The following is a 24,207-nucleotide window of genomic DNA, read 5'->3' as shown; positions in this document are numbered from 1 at the left end:
CTATAAAATAGGTATAGGTCTATAAAAGCCTATTGGCATTTGTTGCTTCTTTGAGTGTGTGTTTATTTAAGTGCTGTTTTTAGTCTGTACAGATGTTAGGTGATGAAACTCCACTGATGAAGAGTTTTGTGGCAAAACATGTTTGGCTGATTTTCTAATATAGGTTTATAGAACGAGACCTGTTAGGGTTTTATTATTTGTGTGTTGATGTGTTACTACACTGCATTTGTCTGACCTGTTTTTGGTAGAAACCTGAAATCCACCGGCATCCTGCGGGGCTCATCGGCCTCCATGGGACTTCGTGGAGCACCCAAAGGGAATTCTCAAGCAGCCTCAGACAGTGGGGGCAGGGGGGGGCAGATTGAGCAAGGCCCAGGATATACACCCCCGACCTGGTGCCCTCCAGATGTTTTGGACTTCAACTTCCATTTGCCCCAGCCAGGATGCCCAATGTTCAGGCATGCTGGGAGTTGTGGTCCAAGATGCCTGGAGGTTAGGAAGCCTGCACAAAGCCTCATTCCTGCTCCCGCGGGTCCTGGTCCCGCTCCCGGGGCTGCGTCTCTGGGCGCTGCCACCGTCAGAGGGTGGCTGGTGGCAACTGGGACAGGCTATTCTCAGTCGCAGCCCCCCAGCTGTGCAACCCTCTCCCCAGAAGTGTTCAGCCAGTGCCAACCTCAGTAGATTTTCCATGACAGGAGAACTTTATGCTCTCAAGCTTTTTAATGGACACATGATTTAATTCCCGCTGATTTTCTGCTTTTATTGTTTTGCATTTTTTTCGAAGTTTTATTTTAAATTTAATGTTGAATTTTTAGCGTTGGCCACTTTGGAAGCTTTGGCTGAAAGGCGAGATGCAAAATCTTCCAAATCTGCCTCCCTGGACACAGCTACTGTGTTGCGTTCTGTCGCCTGAAACCATCCTGGATTGGTCATTAAACCGTGATTGATGCCCCCCCCCCCCCGAAGAGGCCTGCAGCGTAACACAAGACCGGTCTGGTAAAAGCTTGCAATTCCCATTTGCAGTTCACCGTTTTTGAACATGGCTTGGCGAGGATTCAAGGGGGCCTTAGGCCAGTGCCTCTGCTGCAAGCGTCCGTCCTGCCAAGCACAATCTCCCATCTCAGCGCAGAGGAAGGCTGGAAGGGGGCATTCCCCACAGCTCGCAGAGAAACCAGCTTCACAGGCCCATTGGTACAAGACCGAGCTGGCTGCTAGAAACAAGTCAATCGCTCATCTCAGGGTGGGTTATAACCCAAGCAGAACATAGAAATAAACCTGAGAGGAGGGACGGAGCCTCCTTTTCTTTCCTCATCCTGGTTTGTCATTCCAGGCAAGTGTCAACAGACCACTTTCCCGACATGATGCTGAGGCTTCAGCTTCCGACATGGGACATGAAGGACACCCTTCTTTGGTTCTGGATCCCCGTGGGTGAGCGCTATTCTGTTGAGGGCCAGGCCCGTGGCCTCCAGGTGCCAGTCAAAACACTCCAGCGGTCTTTCCGTCAGGCCTACAAGGCCCAAAGCCAGCGTCTGCCCAACTATGGCCTGGACCAAGGCCTCAGGTCCAAGCTGTGGTGGCTGGACGTCGTCATGGAGACCTTCTGTCTCTCCGGAGCCCACGATGATGGTGTCCTCTGGCCCATCGCAGAGCAGCTCTACCAGGATTACAGCAGCGCACGCAGCTGGGAGCTGCTCCCGGGGGCCAGCGCGACGCTCCAGCAGTGCTGCCAGCTGAGCATTCACATGGCTGTGGTCTCCAACCTTGACCGGAGGCTGCAGGAGATTCCGACCGCCTGCAGCCTCCGGCAGCACTCCGAGTTTGTCTTGAGCTCAGAAGAGGTGGGCTTTGCCAAGCCAGAGAAGCGGATTTTTCTGGAAGCCCTCCGCATCTCTGGGGTGCCCCTGCAGCTGGCTGCCATGTGGGGGACCACTACGTGAACGACTGCAGGGCTGCAAGGGAGGCAGGAATGCACAGCTTCCTCGTGAAGACAGCTGGCCAGCCTGCAGCGTGGGACAAGGAGGTGCCAAAAGAGCGCATCCTGCCGTCACTGCTGCACCTGCTGCCTCCGGCAGAGAAGGGCTAAGAGAGGGACACTTTTTTGGGGGGTGCTACATGAACCCCCCACCCCAAACCATACCCACACAGCAAGAAGCAGCTACCATCAGCCCAGGAGGGAAAGGCTGCCATTACTGATCTTAGGGGTCCCAGCCCCACACTTGGGCCTATTACAGATGGTACTTTTCAGAAAAAGTCTGCAGCGCCAATTGGCTTGATGGGAAGGATTCTCTGATGTTAGTTTATTTATTGATGATAGTTATATCCCATCCTACCTCCACATAGCTTATAGTGGTGTATCTATAGATTTTCTCCTCAGGCCAGGATGAGTGCGTGGCTGGCCCAAGGAGGTGACCCAGAGAGATGGGAGAGTGAACCTTTGAACTCTGTTCTCCCCAGTCCCACCCTGACACTCTCTAACCACTACACTGCACTGCCTCTCACGACATACTTTTCTAACATGTCACGCCTCCATCGTGAAGTCTTCACCTTGCTCCACAGCAAAACAGTTATTCAACACACCTGAAATGGTGAGCCATGGGAATGTGCCCGCCCCAGGGAACTTCCACTTCCGCTCTGAAGGCCAGCTCCACTTCCTGAACAGTTTTAACACATGAATCATTTAACTTAATATATATTTTAGAGGCTGATTGGTCCTCTTTCGAACTGCTCTTGCCCAGAGCTATGCGTGTCCCACGCTTCAGCAGAAGCACAGAGAAGAACGTACAGAATATTGGGTTGGATATAGAATCCAACTTCCTAAGAATCTCATATTTAATTAAAAAAAATAAAACAAGTTTCTGGCTTGTAATAAGTCACTGCAAATATATGTTTGGCCATTTGCAGTAATAAGTTACTGCAAATATATGTTTGGCCATTTGTGGGTAACAAATACTGAAATCTCAGAGGCTATGGTGATTTCCAGTGCTTAGGAGTAGGACTCCTGTCCCCTCCTAATGAGTAGAAAAACTAGAATAAATTATATGAAATTTCCAAATTAAATTTTGACAAAACAATTGTATGCGTATTTGCTACATTTGCATAACGTATACAGGTTGCAGAATCCAGCTTTCTGGAGTGTAGAATTATTTTTTGTATTAGTACTGGCTATTCTCCTTTCCCCTCAGGGAGTACATAAAGCACGACTGCCCCTTTTCAACAGACTTGTGGTAGTATTGCTAAATCAGCTGGAGCAGATGCTCTCGCAAATCTTTTGCACTCAGTCAAGATTGGCGGCATACAGCGGAGGTACTTCTCTGCGAACTAGAGCTCCTGCCCTCCTAATGCTGACCCACAGACAGACACAAAACTCATCCAGACAAACCCACTGCCCTGGAGCGAGATCTCTCACCCCCGGAAGAGAAGGAATGCATCTTAAGGGGGAGTTCCCAGCACATCAAGTGAGACATGCGGTAAAACTCATATGGGTGTGCTGAATTGGAAGGCGCTATAACGCCATCTATTAAACTGTCAGATTCAGCCCTGTGCATTTTTAGGAAATAAGCTCGCAGCTTGAAGAAAAGAGAAATGCGCCCCAGTGGGGCTCCCTCCATGCCAGCCAGGTCTCGCTCTCGCCCCATCAGAGAAAGACTTTGATCTGCCACAGGCAAGGCTGGGTAGACGGGGCCAGTGAAGGTTTCGTGGTGTGTGTGGAGAACAGCACAGGATTCGGGGTCGTAAAACAAGAGCTGTCCTGCATCCATGTCAACCAGGACCGCAATTTCCACCAGGCACTTGAGCAGCTGCGCCATCTGGTGGTGGCCATTGTGTGGAAACTGGAACGCCTTTTTGTGGCAGGAGAAGACCCAGGAGAAAGGGTTGCAACCCAGGCAGGCTTCGGGGCCTGAGCCCTTGCGCTGCAGAGGGGCATGAGACGCCCAACTCGTACGCGCAGCTTTTTGCCACACTGACTCTCCAGGCATGGATGCCGGCGCGGAAGGATTCCTCCGCCAAGGCATTGGGCCAGTGGTCAGACCTTGCTGGGCCATCTAGATGGGTCCTGGCTTTCTTGGGGCTGAAGGCCAACGTCCTCTTGTCCTCTGAGAGAACCAAGAGGGGGCCGACTGTTTTCTCATCAACGTGGACCTCATCTGTGCAGGTGGGAAAAGCAAATTAGCTACCGCATGCTCAGCAGAGAGGTTTCAGCAGGGATCAGGGCCCCAACTAGTCATTTTGATGCCAGGGTGTGAAAGTCCAGCACACTTTCTGCCCAATTCCACCCCGACCCCGCATGTGGCTGTGCACTGAGAGCGTGGGTGAAGCTGCAGAGGCCAGGTGGAGGCAGCTTGAACAATAGCACAGACACAACACTGACCTGAGGCCCAACAGAGAACTGCGGAGGCCCATAATCAGTTCAGCAATGGACTCTGGATATACTGCGAATTAAAGTTTAACTTCTCCGATTCTTGTGGCTTCAGGATGCCCTCCGCTTCTCCTGTCCTAGCCAACACAAGACACAACCAGCCTTCGCATTTATGGAGAACATACTTTTTAGTGCCTCCTTGGAGACTTGGATCTATGCAACATCTTCTCCAAGGGCTAAGATTTATATTTACCTCAGTAATCATAGCCCTGCAAGGTAGGCCAATAACATTACACCCAGACTGCAGATGGGGAAAGGGCCAGGGCAAAGGGATTGTGCACTCCCCACGGGCACCTGCCAGGGCGCGATGTGAAGCTGCGACTTCCTGGGTTGCTCTCAGCCCCCAGCACCCCAGTTGTTTACACAGCACAGAGTTGAATGACGGACTTCACTACCAGCATGGCTCTTCTTTTGTTCTTGGGGCCTGCAGGTGAGGAAGGTGGAAGCGGAACCTGCGCAGCCAGGCATAGGGACCAAAGAGCAATCCACTCCAGGACTCGCCTCTCAAGTATCTCCTCCTCGGCCTGCTAGACACAGAAGAGAGAGGAAGTCACAAAAGATGAAGACCTGGTAGCTTAGCATTACCAGCACGAGGTGGGTGTCAGTACCTTGGAAAGCCCCTGCAAACCACCGGAGGGCCCACAGCTCAGGCCGAGCACACCTGCTTTGCAGGCAGAAGGTCCCCAATTAAATGCTGGGATCTCCAGTTCAAAAAGGATCAGGTTGCAGGTGGTGTGAAAGATCACAAGGCCCTTCCTGACTGCCTGGAAAATAGACCGTCCTGGATGAGATGCACCAATGCGCTGACCAAGCTGGGCAAGTCTAGGAAAAAGGCTGGCAGCCTCCTCCTTGGCTCTCCCGTTTTGTCAGCAGTCTCAAGGTTCACCCATAGCACATGTTGGCCCAAGCAGGGCAGGAAGCTGAAGGCTGATGCAGGAGTGCCAGTCCCTCCCTGGGCCTAGCCACACTCGGGGCGCGATCCGCTGCAGGGCAGGCAGAGCACGGAGGGCATCCTCTCCTCTGTGCTCTGACCACCCTGCATTTACGGCTGGATGGCCATCTAGCTGGGGCATGTCGGGGTTGGGAGGCTGGACAGCACGACACCGCTTCCACAGGCTCCTCCCTGCCCCCGGGACACCCCCTTCTTGCCTGCCCTGCACTGCTCCTACGAGCGTGGCGCTGGGACGAACCCATACTGCCTGTGAGGCGGTGGGGGAGGAGCTGGGGAGCGAGGGTCCTAGAAACCAAAAAATCCAACGGCCATCTAGACACTATCTAGCAGCCCTAGGATTGCGCCCTTAATGATTCTGTCTGTCTGTTAGCCATAGTTGCCACCAACCAGGATCTAAAACCGGGTCTGAGACTGGTTGAGCAAACTTTGGGATGGCCATCAGACACGGCAACCCTGGTTAAGGTTGGAGGGGGGAAGCTCCCTAAGTGAGATGGTGTCTGCAGCCCTCCTGCAGCCCCTCCCCCTCCCTGTCATGAAGATGGGAAGGACAGTTGCAACAGGTGTTCCATGCTTAATTTCGCCGCTGTTCTAAATTAGTCGCTACTTTTAGACTGTATTGTTTTCAAACGTAAATTAGCGTAATTATTACTTTTGTTGCAATTGTCTGAATCCCTAGGTGGTCGCCAGCCCCTCTGGGTGCTCTGCTAGCAGAACGGGAGATCAACCCTATATCACGATAATGGGCCCAACAAACAAGGCTGCTGCTGCTGCCCCCCACTAAAGACACTCCCCACCCTGAACAAAGCTCTGTCCAATGCAGCCCCTCCACACTGGGGGAACAGCCTCAGCTTGCAGCGTGCGAAAGCCACGGCTGAGTGACAGAGCTTGCAGCAAACCGCCGGTCCTCGCCACGAGGCTGCAGTCATCTGTGGCAGTGATCAGAGCCACCGTGTACGTCTGGAGGGAATCCAGTTTCCTCAGCGACTCATTCCAGTGGGCCTGCTGGGTCAGCAGGTTCTGATGGGCCCGCTCCTCCTCGACATGGGCCACCTCCAGCAGCCGCTGTTCCTCACTCTCACACACACTCCTCACGAAGTTCAGGCACTGGATCAGCACCTCACGGGCATTGCTTGCCACGCTCTGAGGAAGCACAAGATGAAACATAGGAAGTTGCGCTATACGAGGCCCAACTCTGCCCGCCTGGCCGAGCCCTGTCCGCACTGGCTGGCAGCGAAAGGTCTGCAGCAGAGAAGCCCCCCCCCCCCCCGTGCTGCTGGGGAGGGAGTCCATCCAGGCTCTGGTGCTCACAAATAAAACTTCCTGTGGGGAAGACTGCGAAAGAGATTGCGAAGAGATTGCGAAAGCTGCAATCACACGGCCTGGCTGGGAAGCGGCAGCCTGACCTCCGCCTCGCATGATCGACTTCCTTCCCGACCGGGATGGCCCAGCCCAGCCCCATGGGTCAAATACACGAAGCATGATTCCTTGTGCCTGAACGGTTCCGTGTTCCTAAATTGACCCGCTTCGCAGGGACCCGCTCCTCCAGATCCAGGCCCACCGAGCCCAGCAGCGCGTGCCAGAATCCCGGCAGCCAGCTTCTGCCGGTTGGTCCCCCAGAATCAGCCAGCGGTCCACCGCCAGCTTCTGCCCGCCCTGCTAAAGCGCAGCTGGGACCTAGAGCTGCCCATGAAGGCGGTTGCGGGCAGATCCGGTTTGGTTGTCCTGGCGGAGGGCCCCTTGCTGGGAGGAGGTGGAGGGAACGCAACCGTCAATCCTGCTCCATCTCACAGCAACTCTGGGCACTGCAGAGCCACTTTGGATCCTCTCCCTGGGCTAGGAGTCGAGAGCACTGCTGCACAGGGGCTTCGCTGCTCATTCATGCTACGTACAATATTTGTACATCGCTCCATATCTAAGGCAGATTTTGGAGCGGTGAACACAAAAGATAAATCAGAAAAAGAACAAAAAGATTAAAGCTGCACATGAGGCGCCAGCCACTCGCGGGGTGTTCCCAGGCAGCGGCCCCCGTGGCAGCGGCAGGGCTGCCCGGCTATTGCGCTGCACAGCATCACAGAGGGCCGCTCCGTCCGCAGCGGCACTTCGCACTCCAGCATCTACTCTTCAGGGCGGGCAACCGAGCCACGCACGTATTGGCCTGGCGTCGAAGCCACTGCACTGGCCAGCTGTTAGCTGCCAAGCCAAGCCCATGGTCTTGCCGTTGGCGTATGAAGCCCTGAACAGCCTGGGACCAGGGCCGCTGGCGGAGCGCCTTCCCTGTGACCGTTAGGGTCACTGGAGGAGGCCTGGCTGGCTGTACCATGGCCCGCAGAGTGCCCCTGGCAGCCGTCTCGAAGCGGGCCTTCTCCGTGGTGGCACCCACCCCGCAGACCACCCTGCCCCTGGTATTTGGGAGGCGCCAACTGCAGTGTGCTCTGGCACCAAGAGACGCCAACCCGTCTCTTCACCAAACCTTCCCCGAGTGAGTTTGCTGCCCAGCTTGTTTCATCATGGTGCTTTGGGTATTGTTTTTATAAATGCTGCATATAAATATTCTTGTATTTATTATGATGTATTTTAATCTTTGTAAAGTACTTAGAGATATTTTTAGATATGGTGCGCAAACCAGCAAACGCATCACAAACCCTTTCGACTGCCCGTTCCTATGTCTGTGCCAGCTGGACTGGCAGAAACTAAATGGACAAACTGTCCCCATCATTTTAAACTCGTTCCACCAGCTAGATTTCTATGCACCGGGCTGTTCTTGCAGCCACAGGAAAAGGGTGTGGGGGGGAGGGGGGAGCGGTGCCCAAGAAGTGGCTGAACTAGGAGAAAAGCCCCCCCCCCCCCCGCACAGCCACAGCGCCCTCACCGAGGCCGGCAATCCGGCATTTTGGGGGCGGGGCGGGGCGGGGCGGGGCGGAGGATTCCGGCGGGAGACTCGCAAATGCAGGGCCAGCTGGAAGCTGCTCGCCGAGAGGTTCGGGGGGCCCCTCTGCAGCAGCCGCGTCCCCTGGAGCGGAACTGCTTCAAGCTGCACCTGGTGCATGTCTCTCTGCAGAGCGGCTGTTGAAGGCATGGGAGCCCTGGCAGGCGAGGGGAACATGTGGCGCTGGGGGTCATTTAGGCTGAGCCGCGCCCGTTGCCACCAGGCGCCGCTTCTCCGGCAGCGCCTCCCCCACAAATTCGGCAGTTGTGGCCCGAGGCAGCTGAAGCTTTCCACGCTGGTCCACGATTCTGTTCTGAAACAAAGGAGGGGAGGGGAGGGGAGGGGAGGAAGGAAGGAAGAAAGAAAGAAAGAAAGAAAATCGGTGTTTGCTGCCTCTTGGAGAAAACCTGAGCAAAATTAACTCCCTACCAGCAACTCGGAGTGCGGAACAGCAACTCCCGGCGCCCCGCAGGGCTGGGAAAGGGCCGGGCTGCCTCGCTGAAGCCGCTCCGGAGCAGCCAGGGGGAACCGGGCCCGCGACGCGGCGCGCCAGAAGCCCCGCGCCCGCCTTCCCGGACGGCGCCCTTCGCCGGTGACGCGCCCGCCTTGGCCGCCCTCGCCACCGCCCTGCTGCGCCCTGGCCACAGGCCCGGCTGCCTCTCCACGCGAGGATCAGCTTCACCCGCTGAGCGGCTGCCTGTCCAGCGGTGGCTGAAGGCGCGGAAGCGTGGCCAGAGTCCCTTGTTTCTCACCGAAGAGGTTCCGGGCCTGAGCCCGAGAAGAGCGGGGAAAGCCGCCGCCCCGCCCGCCGCTTCACCCGAGAGAGGCGCCGCCGCCGCCCGGGCCGCGCCCGCGCTCACCCTCCTCTCGGCCGCCTCCTCGGCAGCGGGCGGGGCGGGGCCCGGCGGGCGGCTCCCCGGAGGAGAGGATGCCCCGACCACTGATGCCGAAGAAGCTGAGGTTGATCGGTTCTATGAAGACCTGCAACACCTCCTAGAACTAACACCAAAAAAAGATGTCCTCTTCATCATAGGGGATTGGAATGCTAAAGTAGGAAGTCAAGAAATCACCGGGATAACAGGCAAGCATGGCCTTGGTGTACAAAATGAAGCAGGACAAAGGCTAATAGAGTTTTGCCAAGAGAACACGCTGATCATAGCAAACACTCTTTTCCAACAGCACAAGAGGCGACTCCACACATGGACATCACCAGATGGCCAATATCAAAATCAGATTGATTATGTCCTTTGCAGCCAAAGATGGAGAAGCTCTATACAGTCAGTAGAAACAAGACCTGGAGCTGACTGTGGCTCAGATCATGAGCTGCTTGTTGCAAAATTTCGGCTTAAATAGAAGAACATAGGGAAAACCGCTAAACCATTCAGGTATGACCTAAATCGTATCCCTTATGAATATACAGTGGAGGCGAGGAATAGATTTCAGGGATTAGACCTGATAGTCAGAGTACCTGAGGAACTATGGACGGAGGTCCGTAACATTGTTCAGGAGGCAGCAACAAAATCCATCCCCAAGAAAAAGAAATGCAAGAAAGCCAAGTGGCTGTCTGAGGAGGCTTTACAAGTAGCTGAGGAAAGAAGGGAAGCGAAAAGCAAGGGAGAAAGGGGAAGATATATCCAACTGAATGCAGATTTCCATAAAAGAGCAAGGAGAGACAAGAAGGCCTTAAATGAACAATGCAAAGAAATCGAGGAAAACAACAGAATGGGAAAGGCTAGAGATCTCTTCAAGAAAATTGGAGATCTCAAGGGAACGTTTTGTGCAAAGATGGGCATGATAAAGGACAAAGAAGGCAGGGACCTAACAGATGCAGATGAAATTAAGAAGAGGTGGAAAGAATACACAGAAGAAGTATACAGGAAAGAGCTGAATGTCCCTGATAGCCATGATAGTGCGGTCACTGAACTTGAGCCGGACATCCTAGAGAGCGAAGTCAAGTGGGCCTTAGGAAGCATTACTAACAACAAAGCTAGCGGAGATGACAGTATTCCAGCTGAGCTATTTAAAATCCTAAAAGATGATGCTGTTAAAGTGCTGCATTCAATATGCCAACAAATCTGGAACACTCAACAATGGCCGCAAGACTGGAAAAGGTCAGTTTACATTCCAATTCCAAAGAAGGGCAACGCCAAAGAGTGTTCAAACTACCGTACAATTGCACTTATTTCACATGCCAGCAAGGTGATGCTCAAAATCCTACAAGCTAGGCTTCAGCAGTATGCGAACCGAGAACTACCGGAAGTACAAGCTGGGTTTTGAAGAGGCAGAGGAACTAGAGATCAAATTGCCAACATTCGCTGCATCATGGAGAAAGCAAGAGAATTCCAGAAAAACGTCTATTTCTGCTTCATTGACTATGCTAAAGCCTTTGATTGTGTGGATCACAACAAACTGTGGCAAATTCTTAAAGTGATGGGAGTACCAGACCACCTTACCTGTCTCCTGAGAAACCTGTATGAGGGTCAAGAAGCAACAGTAAGAACCAGACATGGAACAACCGAGTGGTTCCAAATTGGGAAAGGAGTACGACAAGGCTGCATATTGTCGCCCTGTTTATTTAACTTATATGCAGAGTACATCATGAGAAATGGCAGGTTGGATGAATCAGAGGTCAGAATTAAGATTGCTGGGAGAATTATCAACAGCCTCCGATATGCAGACGATACCACCCTAATGGCAGAAAGCGAAGAGGATCTAAAGAGCCTCTTGTTGAGGGTGAAAGAGGAGAGTGCAAAAGCTGGTTTGAAACTCAACATTAAAAAAACGAAGATCATGACATCTGGCCCTATCACTTCCTGGCATATAGAAGGGGAAGAAATGGAAGCAGTGACAGATTTTACTTTCTTGGGCTCCAAGATCACCGCAGACGGTGACTGTAGCCATGAAATTAAAAGACGCTTGCTCCTGGGGAGGAAAGCTATGGCCAACCTAGACAGCATAGTAAGAAGCAGAGACATCACCTTGCCGACAAAGGTCCGTCTAATCAAAGCTATGGTTTTCCCAGTAGTAATGTATGGCTGTGAGAGCTGGACTATAAGGAAGGCTGAGCGCCGAAGAATTGATGCATTGGAACTGTGGTGCTGGAGAAGACTCTTAGGAGTCCCCTGGACTGCAAGGAGGTCAAATCAGTCCATCCTAAAGGAAATCAACCCTGAGTGTTCTTTGAAAGGACAGATACTGAAGCTGAAATATTTTGGCCACCTAATGCGAAGAGAAAACTCTCTGGAAAAGACCCTGATGCTGGGAAAGACTGAAGGCAAAAGGAGAAGGGGACGGCAGAGGATGAGATGGCTAGATAGCATCACCGATGCAATGAATATGAACTTGAGCACGCTCCGGGAGAGAGCGCAGGACGGCCTGGCGTGCTGTGGTCCATGGGGTCACGAAGAGTCGGACACGACTGAACGACTGAACAACAACAACAAGGTCCCAAGTGAGCACGCAGAGCATCACAACTGCAGGCTTGTTTCCCTACAAGCTGGCCTTGTGCTGCATGGCAGGCCAGCTGCTTTCGAAAGGGGGGGGGTTCAAAAGCAGATTGCGATGTGACGTGTGCTGGGGGGGAGTCCCAGGGGGCAGACGTGCTTCTTACTGTGCCTGGTGCATTGGTTGCCTGTTCACATCCAGGCCTAGCCTGACGTGCTGGCGCAACCCTTTGCAGGCAGAAATGCGGGGCCGCGCAGGGGAGGCCGACTGGGCACCTGCCTAGGGCCAGCCCCCCAGCAGGGCCCACTGACCAGGGGCCCGGAGTTGCTCCTCCTCTTCCCCAGCAGCCCGCTTGTTCCCCTGCCTCCCGTTCTGGCCCAGGCAATGGTGGTCGGGAGCAGGAGATGCCGCGGACCCCGGCTCCCTGGCCACCTGCCTGTCAAGCAAGCAAGTGGGGGCAACGCTGAGGAGGAGCTGGCAGCAAATGGGGGTGAGAATGTGGAGTCACTGAGCGGCGGCACTGAGGGCGTCCTGCCCCAAACCTGGAGACAGCACTACTTGAACGGCTTGGCACCAAGTTAAGTCACTCATACCATCCTGCCTGCATGCCAACATCTGCAGCTGAGGTCCACGTCATGTGCCCTCCAGGAAGAACAACCAAGTTGGTGGGCTCAAGGGAAAGGGCCTTTTCAGCAGTGGCTCCACAGTTGTGGAATATACTTCCAACTGAGGTTTGGCAGACCCCATCACTTTAGGTATTTAGAACAGTCTTGAAGACCCCTCCCCCCTTTTAAAAAACCAAAAACCACCATGGTCGGTTTATAAGAGAGAGTATTTTGGACTACTATGGGTTAGCTTTATATTTCTATTGGTTTTAGCTTTATACTTCTATATATTTAGCTTTGTATTTCTATATAATTTCTATATTACTGTGGATTAGCTTTATATTTCTATTGGTTTTCTTTGGGTTGGAACTAACTAATTTGTTAGTTTTAATGCTGGTGTTTATTAATGTTTCAGTGTACTGAAGTTTATTGTTATTCAGATGTTTTTGTGGAAGCTCCCTTGAGAAGGTTTTACCTGTAAAGGCAAGATACAAAACTTTAAAAATATCTTGGGATCCTAGAGTTGGAAGGTGTCCCTAGAGATCATCTAGTCCACCCCCACATCCCTTTTCAAGGCAGGCTTCACACTGCAGGGTGCAGCCACAGCATCCCACGTATCTATATTTTTTTTCTACCTTGCTCCATATATTCTGGGAGAAGGCCAGTTTATAACATTGTTCTAGTTTAAATGAATCAAAATATGGGTAAAATAGCAATTTGTTCTGGAGATAAGTACACAAGGGATGGCAGAGGCTGGGCGGGTAGCTGGGCCGCTAGCCAGCTGATGAAAGCACCATGCTGAGATTTGGCTCTGGCTCAGCCGCTAGGTCTGTCCGTTCAGTCTCCTCTTGTCCTTCCCCCAGGGCTGCCCAGCAGGCTGTGGGCTTCCCTTCGACCTGTTCACGTGATATCATGGGGAAGCTGCAGAGCAAAGTCAGCGACCGCTCCTCCCCCAGGTGCAGGTAAGGGGAGGGAGGGGCGAGGTGGGCTGCCGTCACGGCTTGGTGGGGCAACGCCTCTCGCCCGCCCAGACAGTCGTTTTTTATCTCATGAGAAGCCTGTGGGGTAGCAATGCCAGAGACCCGCTGCTGAGCCCCAGCCCAGGAAGAGCCCCTGCTCTGCTTGTGTCAAGGGGACACCCAGGGCAGGTCGGGCTGAACAGCCAGAAATTCATCAAAGCACATCACGGCCGTGGGGGAGACCGACGAAACTGTGCCTCATCCCCAGAAAGGAACAAGATGCTTTTATACAGACTGAAAGTTGGAGAACAAAGAAAACACACTGCGCATGCTCAAGAGCTAATTTAGCTCAGCAACAGTCTTATCAGCTCAGCTGCATTCTTATCTTCAGGGATGAGCTACTTTGGTGGATAGGAATTTCCCGCTTACAGTGAGCAAGTTACAATTACCTTTTCATGGGCAGACATGTAAACATTCTCTCAGTCCCATCAGGTACCTCACCTGAACCAAACTACCAGACAAGGTCCACCTTCCCACTTGCAGAAGGTCCCAAGTTCCATTCCCAGGGGGCGGGGGCAGGAAATTTATTTATTTAAAATATTTCTTGGATGCCTTTCAAGGCAGAAGCCCTCCCAAGGCGGCTTACAGCAATAAAATACATACAACAGTTAAAATATTAAAAGTGATAAAAACAATAAAACCAGCAGTAACGTTAACAGTAGTAACTGCAGCAATAGCAGTTATAGCAAGAGAAGGCAATGGTAAAATAATATGTTTTCAAGGCCTTCTTAAAAGTCTGCAATGATGGAGCATGGTGGACCTCCGAGAGCAGCTTTTTCCAAAGGTGTGGGGCCACCGCAGAGAAGGCTCTAACCTGACTGCTCTCAGGGGTGGGCAAATGAGAAGGGCCTCCCTTTCTGATCTTAAAGTGCGGGCAGGCTGATATGGGTGAAGGCGGTCCTTCAAGTAACTTGATGCCAAACCGTTTAAGGCTTTAAAGGTCAAAAGCAGCACTTTGAATTGGGCTCGGAAACACACCAGTAACCAGTGCAGCTGGCACAGTATAGGCATTATGTGATCGAATCGTCTTGCCCCCACCAATACTCGGGTGGCTGCATTCTGCACAAGCTGGAGTTTCTGAACTGTCTTCAAAGGCAGCCCCACATATAGCACATTATAGTAGTCCAGCCTGGATGTCACTAGTGCATGGATAACTGAGGCAAGGTCCGTCCTCTCCAGATAGGGCCACAGTTGGCGTACCAGCCTAAGTTGGTAAAAAGCACTCCTGGGCATTGTAGCCACCTGGGCTTCTCCCAGACTGCGCACTTGGTATTTCGGGGTGTGCGTGTGCAACCCCATCTAAGACCAGTTGTGAACCTCCATCCGAAGTATTTGGTTTCCCAACGCACAGCACCTCTGTCTTGTCTGAATTAAATTTCAGCTTGTTCACCCTCATCCATCCCAAACAGCCTCCAGACACAGGTTCAAGAGTTCCACAGCCTCCTTGGGATGTGCAGATGGAGATGAGAGGTAGAGCTGAGTATCATCCGCATCCTGATGACATTTCAGCGCAAACCTCCCGATGACTTCCCTCAGTGGTTTCATTTAGATGTTAAACAGTATGAGGGACAAGATGGAACCTTGTGACTAATGGCCATGGGGTGGGACTAGGGATGTTGGAGAATTCTGCCACGGATCTCAGGCCGAATGCCAGTGCATTTGGACCCCCCAAATCCGTGGCAGAACGAAGCCTTCCGCCCCACCACCCCGCAAATGGCACGCGAAACGGAGCACTTACCTGGTGCCGTTCACGCTGCTTTGTGAATGGCAGCCGCATCTGCAGCCGCCATTCGCTTCTTCATTATTGCCGTGATAGGCTACGTAAATACTTACATAGCCTATCACGGCTAACGCAGGGACACTATTTGCATCCCTGTGGAGGCCGTGATAGGCTATGTAAATATTTACATAGCCTACCATGGCAAAAAAAAGGGAACGCAAATGGCGGCCGCTATAGCCGCCGCCATTTGCGTTCCTGTTTTTTTGCTATGATAGGCTACGTAAATATTTACATAGCCTATCATGGCAAAAGACAAGGACGCAAATAGCGGCAGCTACGGCAGCCACCATTTGCATCCCTGCGCAGCCCAGTGGCCGGATGTCCAGGCTGCGGGAGGCCCCGGCCAGCGGCTCCACGGAGTCGCTGCGGAGTGGAGCTGGCCGGGGAGAATTTGGGGGGGAGGGTTGGAGCACCTCCCCCCCACACACGGATGTCCCTGGACGAAACCAGGTAAGTGTTTCGTACATCCCTAGGTGGAACCGAAGTCCCCAAGCCCCACCTTCTGAGAGCGCTCCTCCAGAAAGGACAGGAACCACTTTAAAACTGTGCTTCCCAAGCCCAATCCAGGTACATCGTCGATGGTATTGAAAGCTGCTGAGAGGTCCAGTAGAACCAACAGGGTTGCACTGCTCCCATCCACTCCCTGGCATAAGTCATCAAGCAGGGGAACCAAGGCTGTTTCCGTCCCATAACTAGGCCTGAAACCTGATTGGAATCAATCTAGGTAATCAGTTTCATCCAGAACTGCTTGGAGTTGTGAGGCCACCACACGCTCCAGCACCTTGCCCAAGAATGGCAGACTTGACACAGGATCTAAATATGGTTTCTTTAGCAACGGCCTCACCACAGCTTGTGGAAGCAGTGGAACTAGGGAACCGTTTCCAGGTACTTGAGGATGAGACTGGAGGACAACCTGCAGAAGAAGAATTACAGGGGACCCCGCAGGAGAGCGAGCAAGAGGCTGATGGTCAGCCAAGCAGGGGCGATGAAACCCAGGTGTACAACAAGAAGAGTAGTAATAGCGGGAGACTGCTTGCTGCCTGGGATCAGAACCCAAGTATGTCGTGAAGACCTGTGGACTTGCCAGGTATGGTGTCTCCCGGGAGGACAAATTAGAGACGTGACTGAAAGGTTGCCTGCACTCATAAAGCCCACTGACAGGTATCCTTTTCTTCACGTCCATGTGGAGCTACGAAGCGGAGCTACAAAGAATTCATGTCAGACTTTGAAGCTTTGGAAAGGAAACTCAAGAACTTTGGGGCCCAGATAGTTTTCTCATCCATACTTCCCGTAGTCAGAAGAGGGATAGAAAGGGAACGAAAAATACTCCGGGTGAATGACTGGCTACGAAGGTGGTGCCGACAAGAGAGATTTGGATTCTGGGACCACGGGCTATACTTCCTGGAAGATGGGCTGTTGGCAAGGGACGGGTTGCACCTCACAAAGGATGGGAAGAATGTGTTTGGCCACAGCATGAAGAACTTCATCAGGAGGGCTTTAAACTCAATCCTACAGGGAAGGGAGATGTAATGTTGGGGGTAACAATGGACGTAGGCGCATGCACTGCAACAGAGAGAACAGCTCTGATAGCGCCCAATAATAGTCTTCAGACACATGTAGGAAGAAAGCCAGACCATGAAGCACATCGTCTTCAATGTCTCTATACTAATGCCCAGAGTATGGGAAAGAAACAGAACGAACTTGAACTCTTAATACAGGAGGGAAATTATGACTTGATAGGGATAACTGAGACTTGGTGGGATGACTCTCATGACTGGAATACAGCAACTGAAGGATATAACTTGTTCAAAAAGACCAGGAGGAACAGAAAGGGAGGACGGGTTGCACTGTATGTGAAAAATACATATCTCTGCACAGAAATACAGGAGGAGGAGCTTGGTAGCCCCATCGAGAGCATCTGGGTTGAAATAAATGGAGCAAAGAATAAAAGGAACCTGGCGGTCGGAGTCTACTACTGGTCACCCAATCAAGGAGAAGACGAGGATGGAACTTTTGAAAAGCAAACAGCCAATGTTTCAAGGAAGCACGATGTAGTAGTAATGGGGGACTTCAGTTTCCCTGATATTTGTTGGGAGATAAATTCTGCAAAACATGGTCCCTCCAGGAGATTCCTGACTTGTGGATAACTTCCTCCTACAGAAAGTAGAGGATGGAACTGGAGGATTCTATCTCTCTCCTTGATTGGATCCTTACCAACAGAGATGACTTAGTGGATCAAGTAGCAGTTACAGGAACTCTGGGGGAAAGCGACCATGTTGTACTTGAGTTCTTGGTTCTAAGGGAAGCAAAAGCCGAGTGTAGCCAAACGCGTACCCTGGATTTTAGGAAAGCCAATTTTAATAAACTCAGAACAATGATCAGTAAGGTCCCATGGCAAGAGACTCTAACGAGAAAAGGAGTCCAAGATGGGTGGGAGCTTTTAAAAAAGGAAATTCTCAAGGCACAATTGCAAACAATTCCAACAAGAGAAAAAGGCAGAAGACAACAGAAGAAGCCAATGTGGCTTCACAAAAAGTTTAGAGATGAACTGAAAACGAAAAAGGACACACACAGAAAGTAGAAGGAAGACCAAGCTACAAAGGAAGAGTACAGGCAGGAAGCACGGAATTGCAGGGATGGTGTCAGAAAGGCTAAAGCTGAGAATGAGCGAAGGAAACTAAAAGCAACAAAAAGGCTTTCTTCAGATATGTGTATAGTAAAAAGACAGAGGAAAGAAATAATGGTTCAACTATTAAATAATAAAAAATAATAATAAATAATAAACTATTAAATAAATAATGGCAAAATGATACCAGATGACAAAGAAAAGGCAGAAGTCCTCAATTCCTGCTTTGGCTCAGTCTTCTCCCAAAAGAGGGTCTATGACCCCCCTGGCAAAGACAAAGTACAAAGTACAGTAAAGCCTGGCAAAGGCGAAGTACAGGCTGAAGGGGCAGGATTGCAGCTTGAGATAGATCGGCATATAGTCAAGGAACACCGAATTACTTTGAATGAGTTCAAATCTCCAGGGCCAGATGAACTGCATCGTACAGTAAAAAAGGAACTGGCAGAAGAACTCTCAGAACCACTATCTATTCTCTTGGAGCAATTATGGAGGATGGGGGAAGTGCCAGATGACTGGAGGAGGGCTAATGTCCCTGTCTTCAAAAAGGGCAAAAAGGAGGAACCAGTCAGTCTGACAATCCCTGGGAAAATTCTGGAGCAGATGATAAAGCAATCCATCTGGAAGCACCTTGACAACAATGCAGTGATTACTCGAAGCTAACATGGATTTGTCCAGAACAAATCCTGCCAGACGAATCTGATCTCATTTTTTGATCAAGTCACCTCCCTTGTAGACCATGGGAATGCTGTAGACATCATATACCTCGACTTCAGCAAAGCTTTCGACAAAGTGCCCCATGATATTCTGATGAGCAAACTAGCTCAAAGTGGGCTAGATGAAACAACGATCCGGTGGATCCACAGTTGGCTACAGAATCGGACTCCAAGAGTGCTTATCAATGGGACCTTCTCCAACTGGGGAGAGGTAACGAGTGGGGTACCGCAGGGCTCAGTCCTGGGCCCAGTGCTCTTCAACATTTTGATTAATGACTTGGAGGAGGAGGTGCAGGGAATGCTGATCAGATGTGCAGATGACACAAAATTGGCGGGCTCTTGATAGGCTCAAGCTCTGGGCAGAAAACAGAATGACATTGAATAGGGATAAATGCTGAGTTCTGCGCCTAGGAAAAAGAAACCAAATGCACAGTTACAAGATGGGGGATACGTGGCTCAACAACACTACAAGCGAGAAGGATCTTCTTGTTGTAGATCACAACCTGAACATTAGCCAACAATGTGATGTGGCTGCAAAAAAGGCCAATGCTCTTTTGGGCTGCATTAATAGAAGCATAGCTTCCAAATCATAGAAGTACTAATTCCCCTCTACTCAGCACTGGTTAGGCCTCATCTGGAGTACTGTGTCCAGTTCTGGGCACCACATTTTAAGAAGAATGCAGACAAGCTAGAGAGGGTTCAGAGGAGGGCAACAAAGATGATCAGGGGACTGGAAACAAAGCCCTATGAGGAGAGACTGAAAGAACTGGGCATGTTTAGCCTTGAGAAGAAAGACTGAGGGGAGATATGATAGCACTCTTCAAGTACTTGAAAGGTTGTCCCAGAGAGGAAGGCCAGGATCTCTTCTCGATCATCCCAGAGTGCAGGACACAGAATAATGGGCTCAAGTGACAGGAAGCCAGATTCTGGCTGAACATCAGGAAAAACCTCCTGACTATTAGAGCAATACAGCAATGGAACCAATGACCTTGGGAGGTGGTGGGCTCTCCCACACTGGAGGCGTTCAAGATGAGGCTGGACAGCCATCTGTCAGGGATGCTCTGACTTGGATTCCTGCATGGAGCAAGTGGTTGGACTCGATGGCCTTGTAGGCCCCTTCCAACCCTCCTATTCTATATTTCCATATCCAGCCCAGCTCTGGCAGATTTCACAAGCCAGGATGGGCCAGGATCGAAAGGGCAAGTAGTAGGCCTCAGTCCTCCAAGCAGTTTGTCCACATCCTCAGGTTGCACAAGCCAAGAAGTATCCATAACATGACTAGATCGTGCACCAGCCCTGTCCATATCAGACTCTGTCAAAATAGTGGCATCCAAGGCAGCATGAATACGAGCGATTTTATCTGCAAAGTGTCTGGCAGATTGTTCGCAGTGGGCCTTTGAGGGTTTGGGTTCTTGTGTTCCGAGTCCTACACCCAGGAGGCCTTTAACCACATGCAAGAGCTCTCCTAGACAAAACTGAGCAGATGCCATGGAGAGGAAAGGCGTTTCTCTCTCCCTCTGCCACTGAGACCCCAAAGAGCTGCAGAGGAGACTATTCTGAGTGAGATTTATCAGCTTCATATGCCTTTAGTGAAGGTTTCTTAAACTGAAAAATGAAAAAGCAACAAAAGGAGGACCTGATAGAAGTATGTAAAGTTCAAAAGAACATGGACTGATAACACGAGAACTTTTTTCTCATAATGCGAGAACTTTGGGGCAACCACTGGAATTGATTGGCAAGTTGGTCCATGATGCAGAACGGGGGGGCTGCCTCTTCATTCCACAGGAATTAATTTCTGGAGTTGAGTGCCACAAGATGTGGAGTGGCCACCAACTTTGATGGGAGGAAGAAAGGCCCACACCCAGAAGTAGCTATTAGCCAAGTCAGCCCAATGGAAGCGCCAGTGGCAGAGGCGCTCTGCATCTGAGTGCCAGGAGCTGCAGATCAGGCCTTGAGTCTGGGCTGCTGCCTTCATGACTTGTTTGTGGGCTGCATGGAGAACACAGGAACTGCCCTGCAGGGTCAGGCCAAAGGCCCGTCTCGCCCGGTATCCTGTCCCCACATTGGCTGACCAGCTGCCTGTGGGAAACCCACGAGCAGCACATGAGCGCAGTTTTTAGCACCCTCCTGCCCATGTTCCTCAGCAACCGGTGTGCCTAGGCATTCTGCCTCTGACAATGGAGGTAGCATAGAGCCATCTTGACTAGCAGCCATCGATAGTCTCCTCCTCCTCCAGGAATTTGCCACATCCCCTTTTAAAGCCATCCGAACTGGTGGCCATCACAACATCTTGTGGTAGCAAATTGGACTTGTAGGCCCCTACTGTTCTATGAAATGCCATAGCTTAACTATGCAGTGTGTGAAAAAGTCCTTCTTTTTGTCTGTCATTTTGTCTGATCCAGTTTATGTGGCTGCTCTATTCTTAATTTAGGGCCTTGCAGTGAGACACACCAATTTCGTACAGTATGTCCTCGTAGGTGTGTGCTTGGGTTTTTGTTCCATTCCACTATTGCATTCACAGAATCATAGAATAGTAGGGTTGGGAGGGGCCTACAAGGCCATCGAGTCCAACCCCTGCTCAGTGCAGGAATCCAAGTCAGAGCATCCCTGACAGGCAGCTGTCCAGCCTCGTCTTGAACGCCTCCAGTGGGGGAGAGCCCACCACCTGCCCAGGGAATTGCTTCCATTGTCGTATTGCTCTGACAGTCAGGAAGTTTTTCCTGGTTATATATTCGAGTTATATATTGATTAAAATCGCGTGTTTTTGTTAACGTATGTCTTTCTGTCTTCTAGGGGTTTTTTGGTATGGCTTGGGGTGAGAGATGGTGCTGATTTGTGTGTTTGCCTCTTGGCGGCTGCCTTTTTATTTTCCCATAATGCCCTGGAACAGCATCAGGGAAAATAAAATGGCCTGAGGCTGTCTGGAGGTAGCTACTGAGCTCAGCTGGAGGGTGCTGGATGATGGGTGAGCCCCTTCCAGCCTGAATGAGTGATGGATGAGTGTTCATTTTAGGATGAACAAAGGTTTACCCCTTGTTCCTCTAGATGTTGCTATACTCTAATTCCCATCAGCCCCAGCCAGTGAGGGATGATGGGAGTTCATCAACATCTGGAGGGGAACAACTGGTTCCCCAGCCTGGTTAAGCAGATCTATTTTTCATTTGTTACCAACTGAATGCCAGCTGCCTGCTGTTGTAGAGAAAACTTGAGTGCTGGTGGGTGGGGTGCAGGGATACCCTTTTGCCCAGACTTGGGGCTCGGGGCCTCATGCTGACTCTCCCGCCATTCCTTTTCCTTTCTGCTTGGCAGGCCCAACATCTGAAGAAGCCGAGTGCCCTCCCACCAAGGCAGTTCCGCAGTACAGCCCAGCTCACTGCGACACTGTTTCTTCCGTGGCGTCCCTTGCGCCTCACCTGTGTGTGTCAGGTGGAAAAGACAAGACGGGTGGAGCAGTGGCCTTGCTCAGCCAGCGCACTGGCCTGCACCCACAGAGCTGTGCTGGGAAGCTCTTGGGCTCACCCCAGCCACCACAAATGCCCGCTGGTTTGAGGCAGGAGGAGCTGCTGTCCATCCCTCAGGGAGTGGCAGCTTCCTGAGAGCGCTCGGGGGCCCTGTCGGAGAGAGAGGGCCCCATGGTAGCCCTTACTGGTATTAAAGTGGACTCGTTGCCACTCTCATGGCTGATGGCAGCATGTTGGCCTTTCATTAAAGAGGTACAAGGACAGAGTGACACCCCTCCCTGCACCACCAAGTCATGGATTTAAGGGGCTGGATTTAAGGGCAGGTGATGGAGGTGAATCCCTGGGGCAGGGGACAGGACATGGTGGGGCTGTCCCGGGGGGGGTGCAAGTCACAAGCTACTTGCTTAGCTATCCACTCAGCAGCCAGAAGAAATACTGCACAGACTTTGCTTCATCTGAAAAGCTGGAGCAACGCACGCCTTCACAGCCAGCTCTGTGTGTTAACGTCAAATCTTTCATTTTGTTTTGCTTGTGTTATCTGTAGGAAGTTTTCAGTGCATGTTCAACAAATGGTGTGTGTGTGTGTGTGTGTGTGTGTGGCAGGGGGGGATCAGATGCAGGCATGTATATATTTTCGGTCTTGTGTGACATTGTGCATCAAAGTCATGAAATGGGCTACAAAAAAGGTGAATAAAGGGGGAGGGGCAACGATGCTCCTCACTTGGGCCCCATTTTCCATTTTAGTACCATAGAGGTAGAAAAGTATGGAGTCACAAACCATCTTGGTCTTCGCGGTCACTTCCAGATTAAAATTAAACTGCTTTTCCGCTGTCACTTTGTGAAGGTTTGAGGCCTACAGAGTCTACAACAGACAGGGCCTTCTCTGTGGTAGCATCCCGACCTTAGAATTCCCTTCCTAGGAACATACAATTGGCAAAGGCTTTGCTTTTTAAGGTATCCAATTACAAAGTTTCTTTTTGCTCAGGCATTTTACAGTTTAAATCTGTTTTTGCACTTTTTAAGTGATTTATTTGCTGGTTGAATAGTTCTCACCCTCTTCTTTTGTACATTGTACATAGAGAGCCAGTGGGTGCAGTGGTTCAAATGCTAGGGGATCTGGGTTCTAGTCCCCCCTCGGCCATGAAGCTCGGTGGGTGACTTTGGGCCAGTCGCGGCCTCTCAGCCTCACCCATCTGCATGAGCCGTTTGCCCCGGTGCCGCTTCGAATGGAAGTTCTTTGTGACAGATGATGCAGTCACCGCATTGCAGCCACGTTGTGGTTTTCACAGAGAAATCCAGGTTTTCTCAGAGTCCCTTTGCTGTGGATTTCCCACCTGCTTCTGGCTCCCTGCACGAGATTGAGCCGTCTGCCCCTCCTCGGATTGACCTCGCAGTGTCCTTAGCAATGGCCTTTTCTCCCCTCCCCGTTCCTGGTAGCCTGGGGTGGGGAAGAGCAGGGGGTCTACCGGGAAGTAACTCATTGCCTTCCGTCCCACGTCGCTGCCTCTCACTTTAAGTATCGAGCTTTTGAGAGTGGAGACTTGCAGCTGGGGAGGGGTGGGTGCCGGGGCAGAGGATTCTCATAGCCATGTGCTCAGAAGCACTTCATTGAGCCCGTGTTGGGGGGGGGGGCACTGTTGACCGGGCAGTTAATACACTAGGTGCTACTCACTCTTTCCTCCTCCCCAGCTCCGTCCTCTCTGCTCGCAGTGCCGGCTCAGTCTCCCGAGGCAGCCGCTGCCGGTTTGCCTGCCCGCCTCAGAAGCGTGTGTGCGGGGTTTGTCCTGAATGTCTGCTCACAAGCAAGTCCTGCGTGCTAGTCGTGCACCCTCCTCCCCACCTCGTTCGTGTGTGGGGGGGGTGCGTGTGCAGGGTTTGTTATGAACGTCTACTTGTAAGCAAATCCTGCTTCGCTGAACATATTCCCAAGGACAGCCAAGCAGTGGCAAGGTGTCATCGCACATCGACGTTTCCAGCTTGGGAAGTCTGCGTTAACCCTCCCATCTACCGCCCCAGCTGTTAATTCACAGGGCTCATATTGCGCAGCTCCTGTGGAGTGAACAAGAAATCGGTGCTGCCAAGGAAATATCCAAGGCAGGTTAGGTTGAACAGTTAGAAATTTATTAAATCATATCGCGTCCATGGGAGAGAGACGAAACTGTGTCTCCCCCCCCCAAAAAAAACACACTACACGTGCTCAGAAACCAATGAGTACTCAGCACAGTCTTATCAGCACAGCAGCCTTCTTATCTCTAGGGATGAGT

General features: G+C 51.5%; 2 protein-coding genes across 2 annotated transcripts; one reads left to right on the top strand and one right to left on the bottom strand.

The window, feature by feature from the left end:
• Nucleotides 1-712: 712 nt before the first annotated feature.
• On the top strand, nucleotides 713-2,083 carry HDHD3 (haloacid dehalogenase like hydrolase domain containing 3). The gene is given in 2 exon segments (XM_084821276.1): nucleotides 713-1,911; nucleotides 1,914-2,083. Coding segments are annotated over 2 exon segments (723 nt in total). The 5' UTR covers nucleotides 713-1,358.
• A 435-nt stretch (nucleotides 2,084-2,518) lies between these two features.
• Nucleotides 2,519-12,989, bottom strand: BSPRY (B-box and SPRY domain containing). Its single transcript, XM_084820784.1, is given in 9 exon segments — nucleotides 2,519-2,577; nucleotides 3,407-3,924; nucleotides 3,926-4,145; nucleotides 4,370-4,494; nucleotides 4,919-4,944; nucleotides 6,279-6,509; nucleotides 8,513-8,608; nucleotides 9,156-9,235; nucleotides 12,980-12,989. Coding segments are annotated over 9 exon segments (1,365 nt in total).
• Nucleotides 12,990-24,207: the final 11,218 nt, after the last annotated feature.

This window comes from Heloderma suspectum, chromosome 14 (assembly GCF_057233095.1).
Source record: "Heloderma suspectum isolate Gila_16-S chromosome 14, 16-S_ref, whole genome shotgun sequence".
Lineage (NCBI taxonomy): Eukaryota > Metazoa > Chordata > Lepidosauria > Squamata > Helodermatidae > Heloderma > Heloderma suspectum.
The sequence above is the reverse complement of the archived record's forward strand: the minus strand, read 5'-3'. Positions and strand labels throughout refer to the sequence as shown.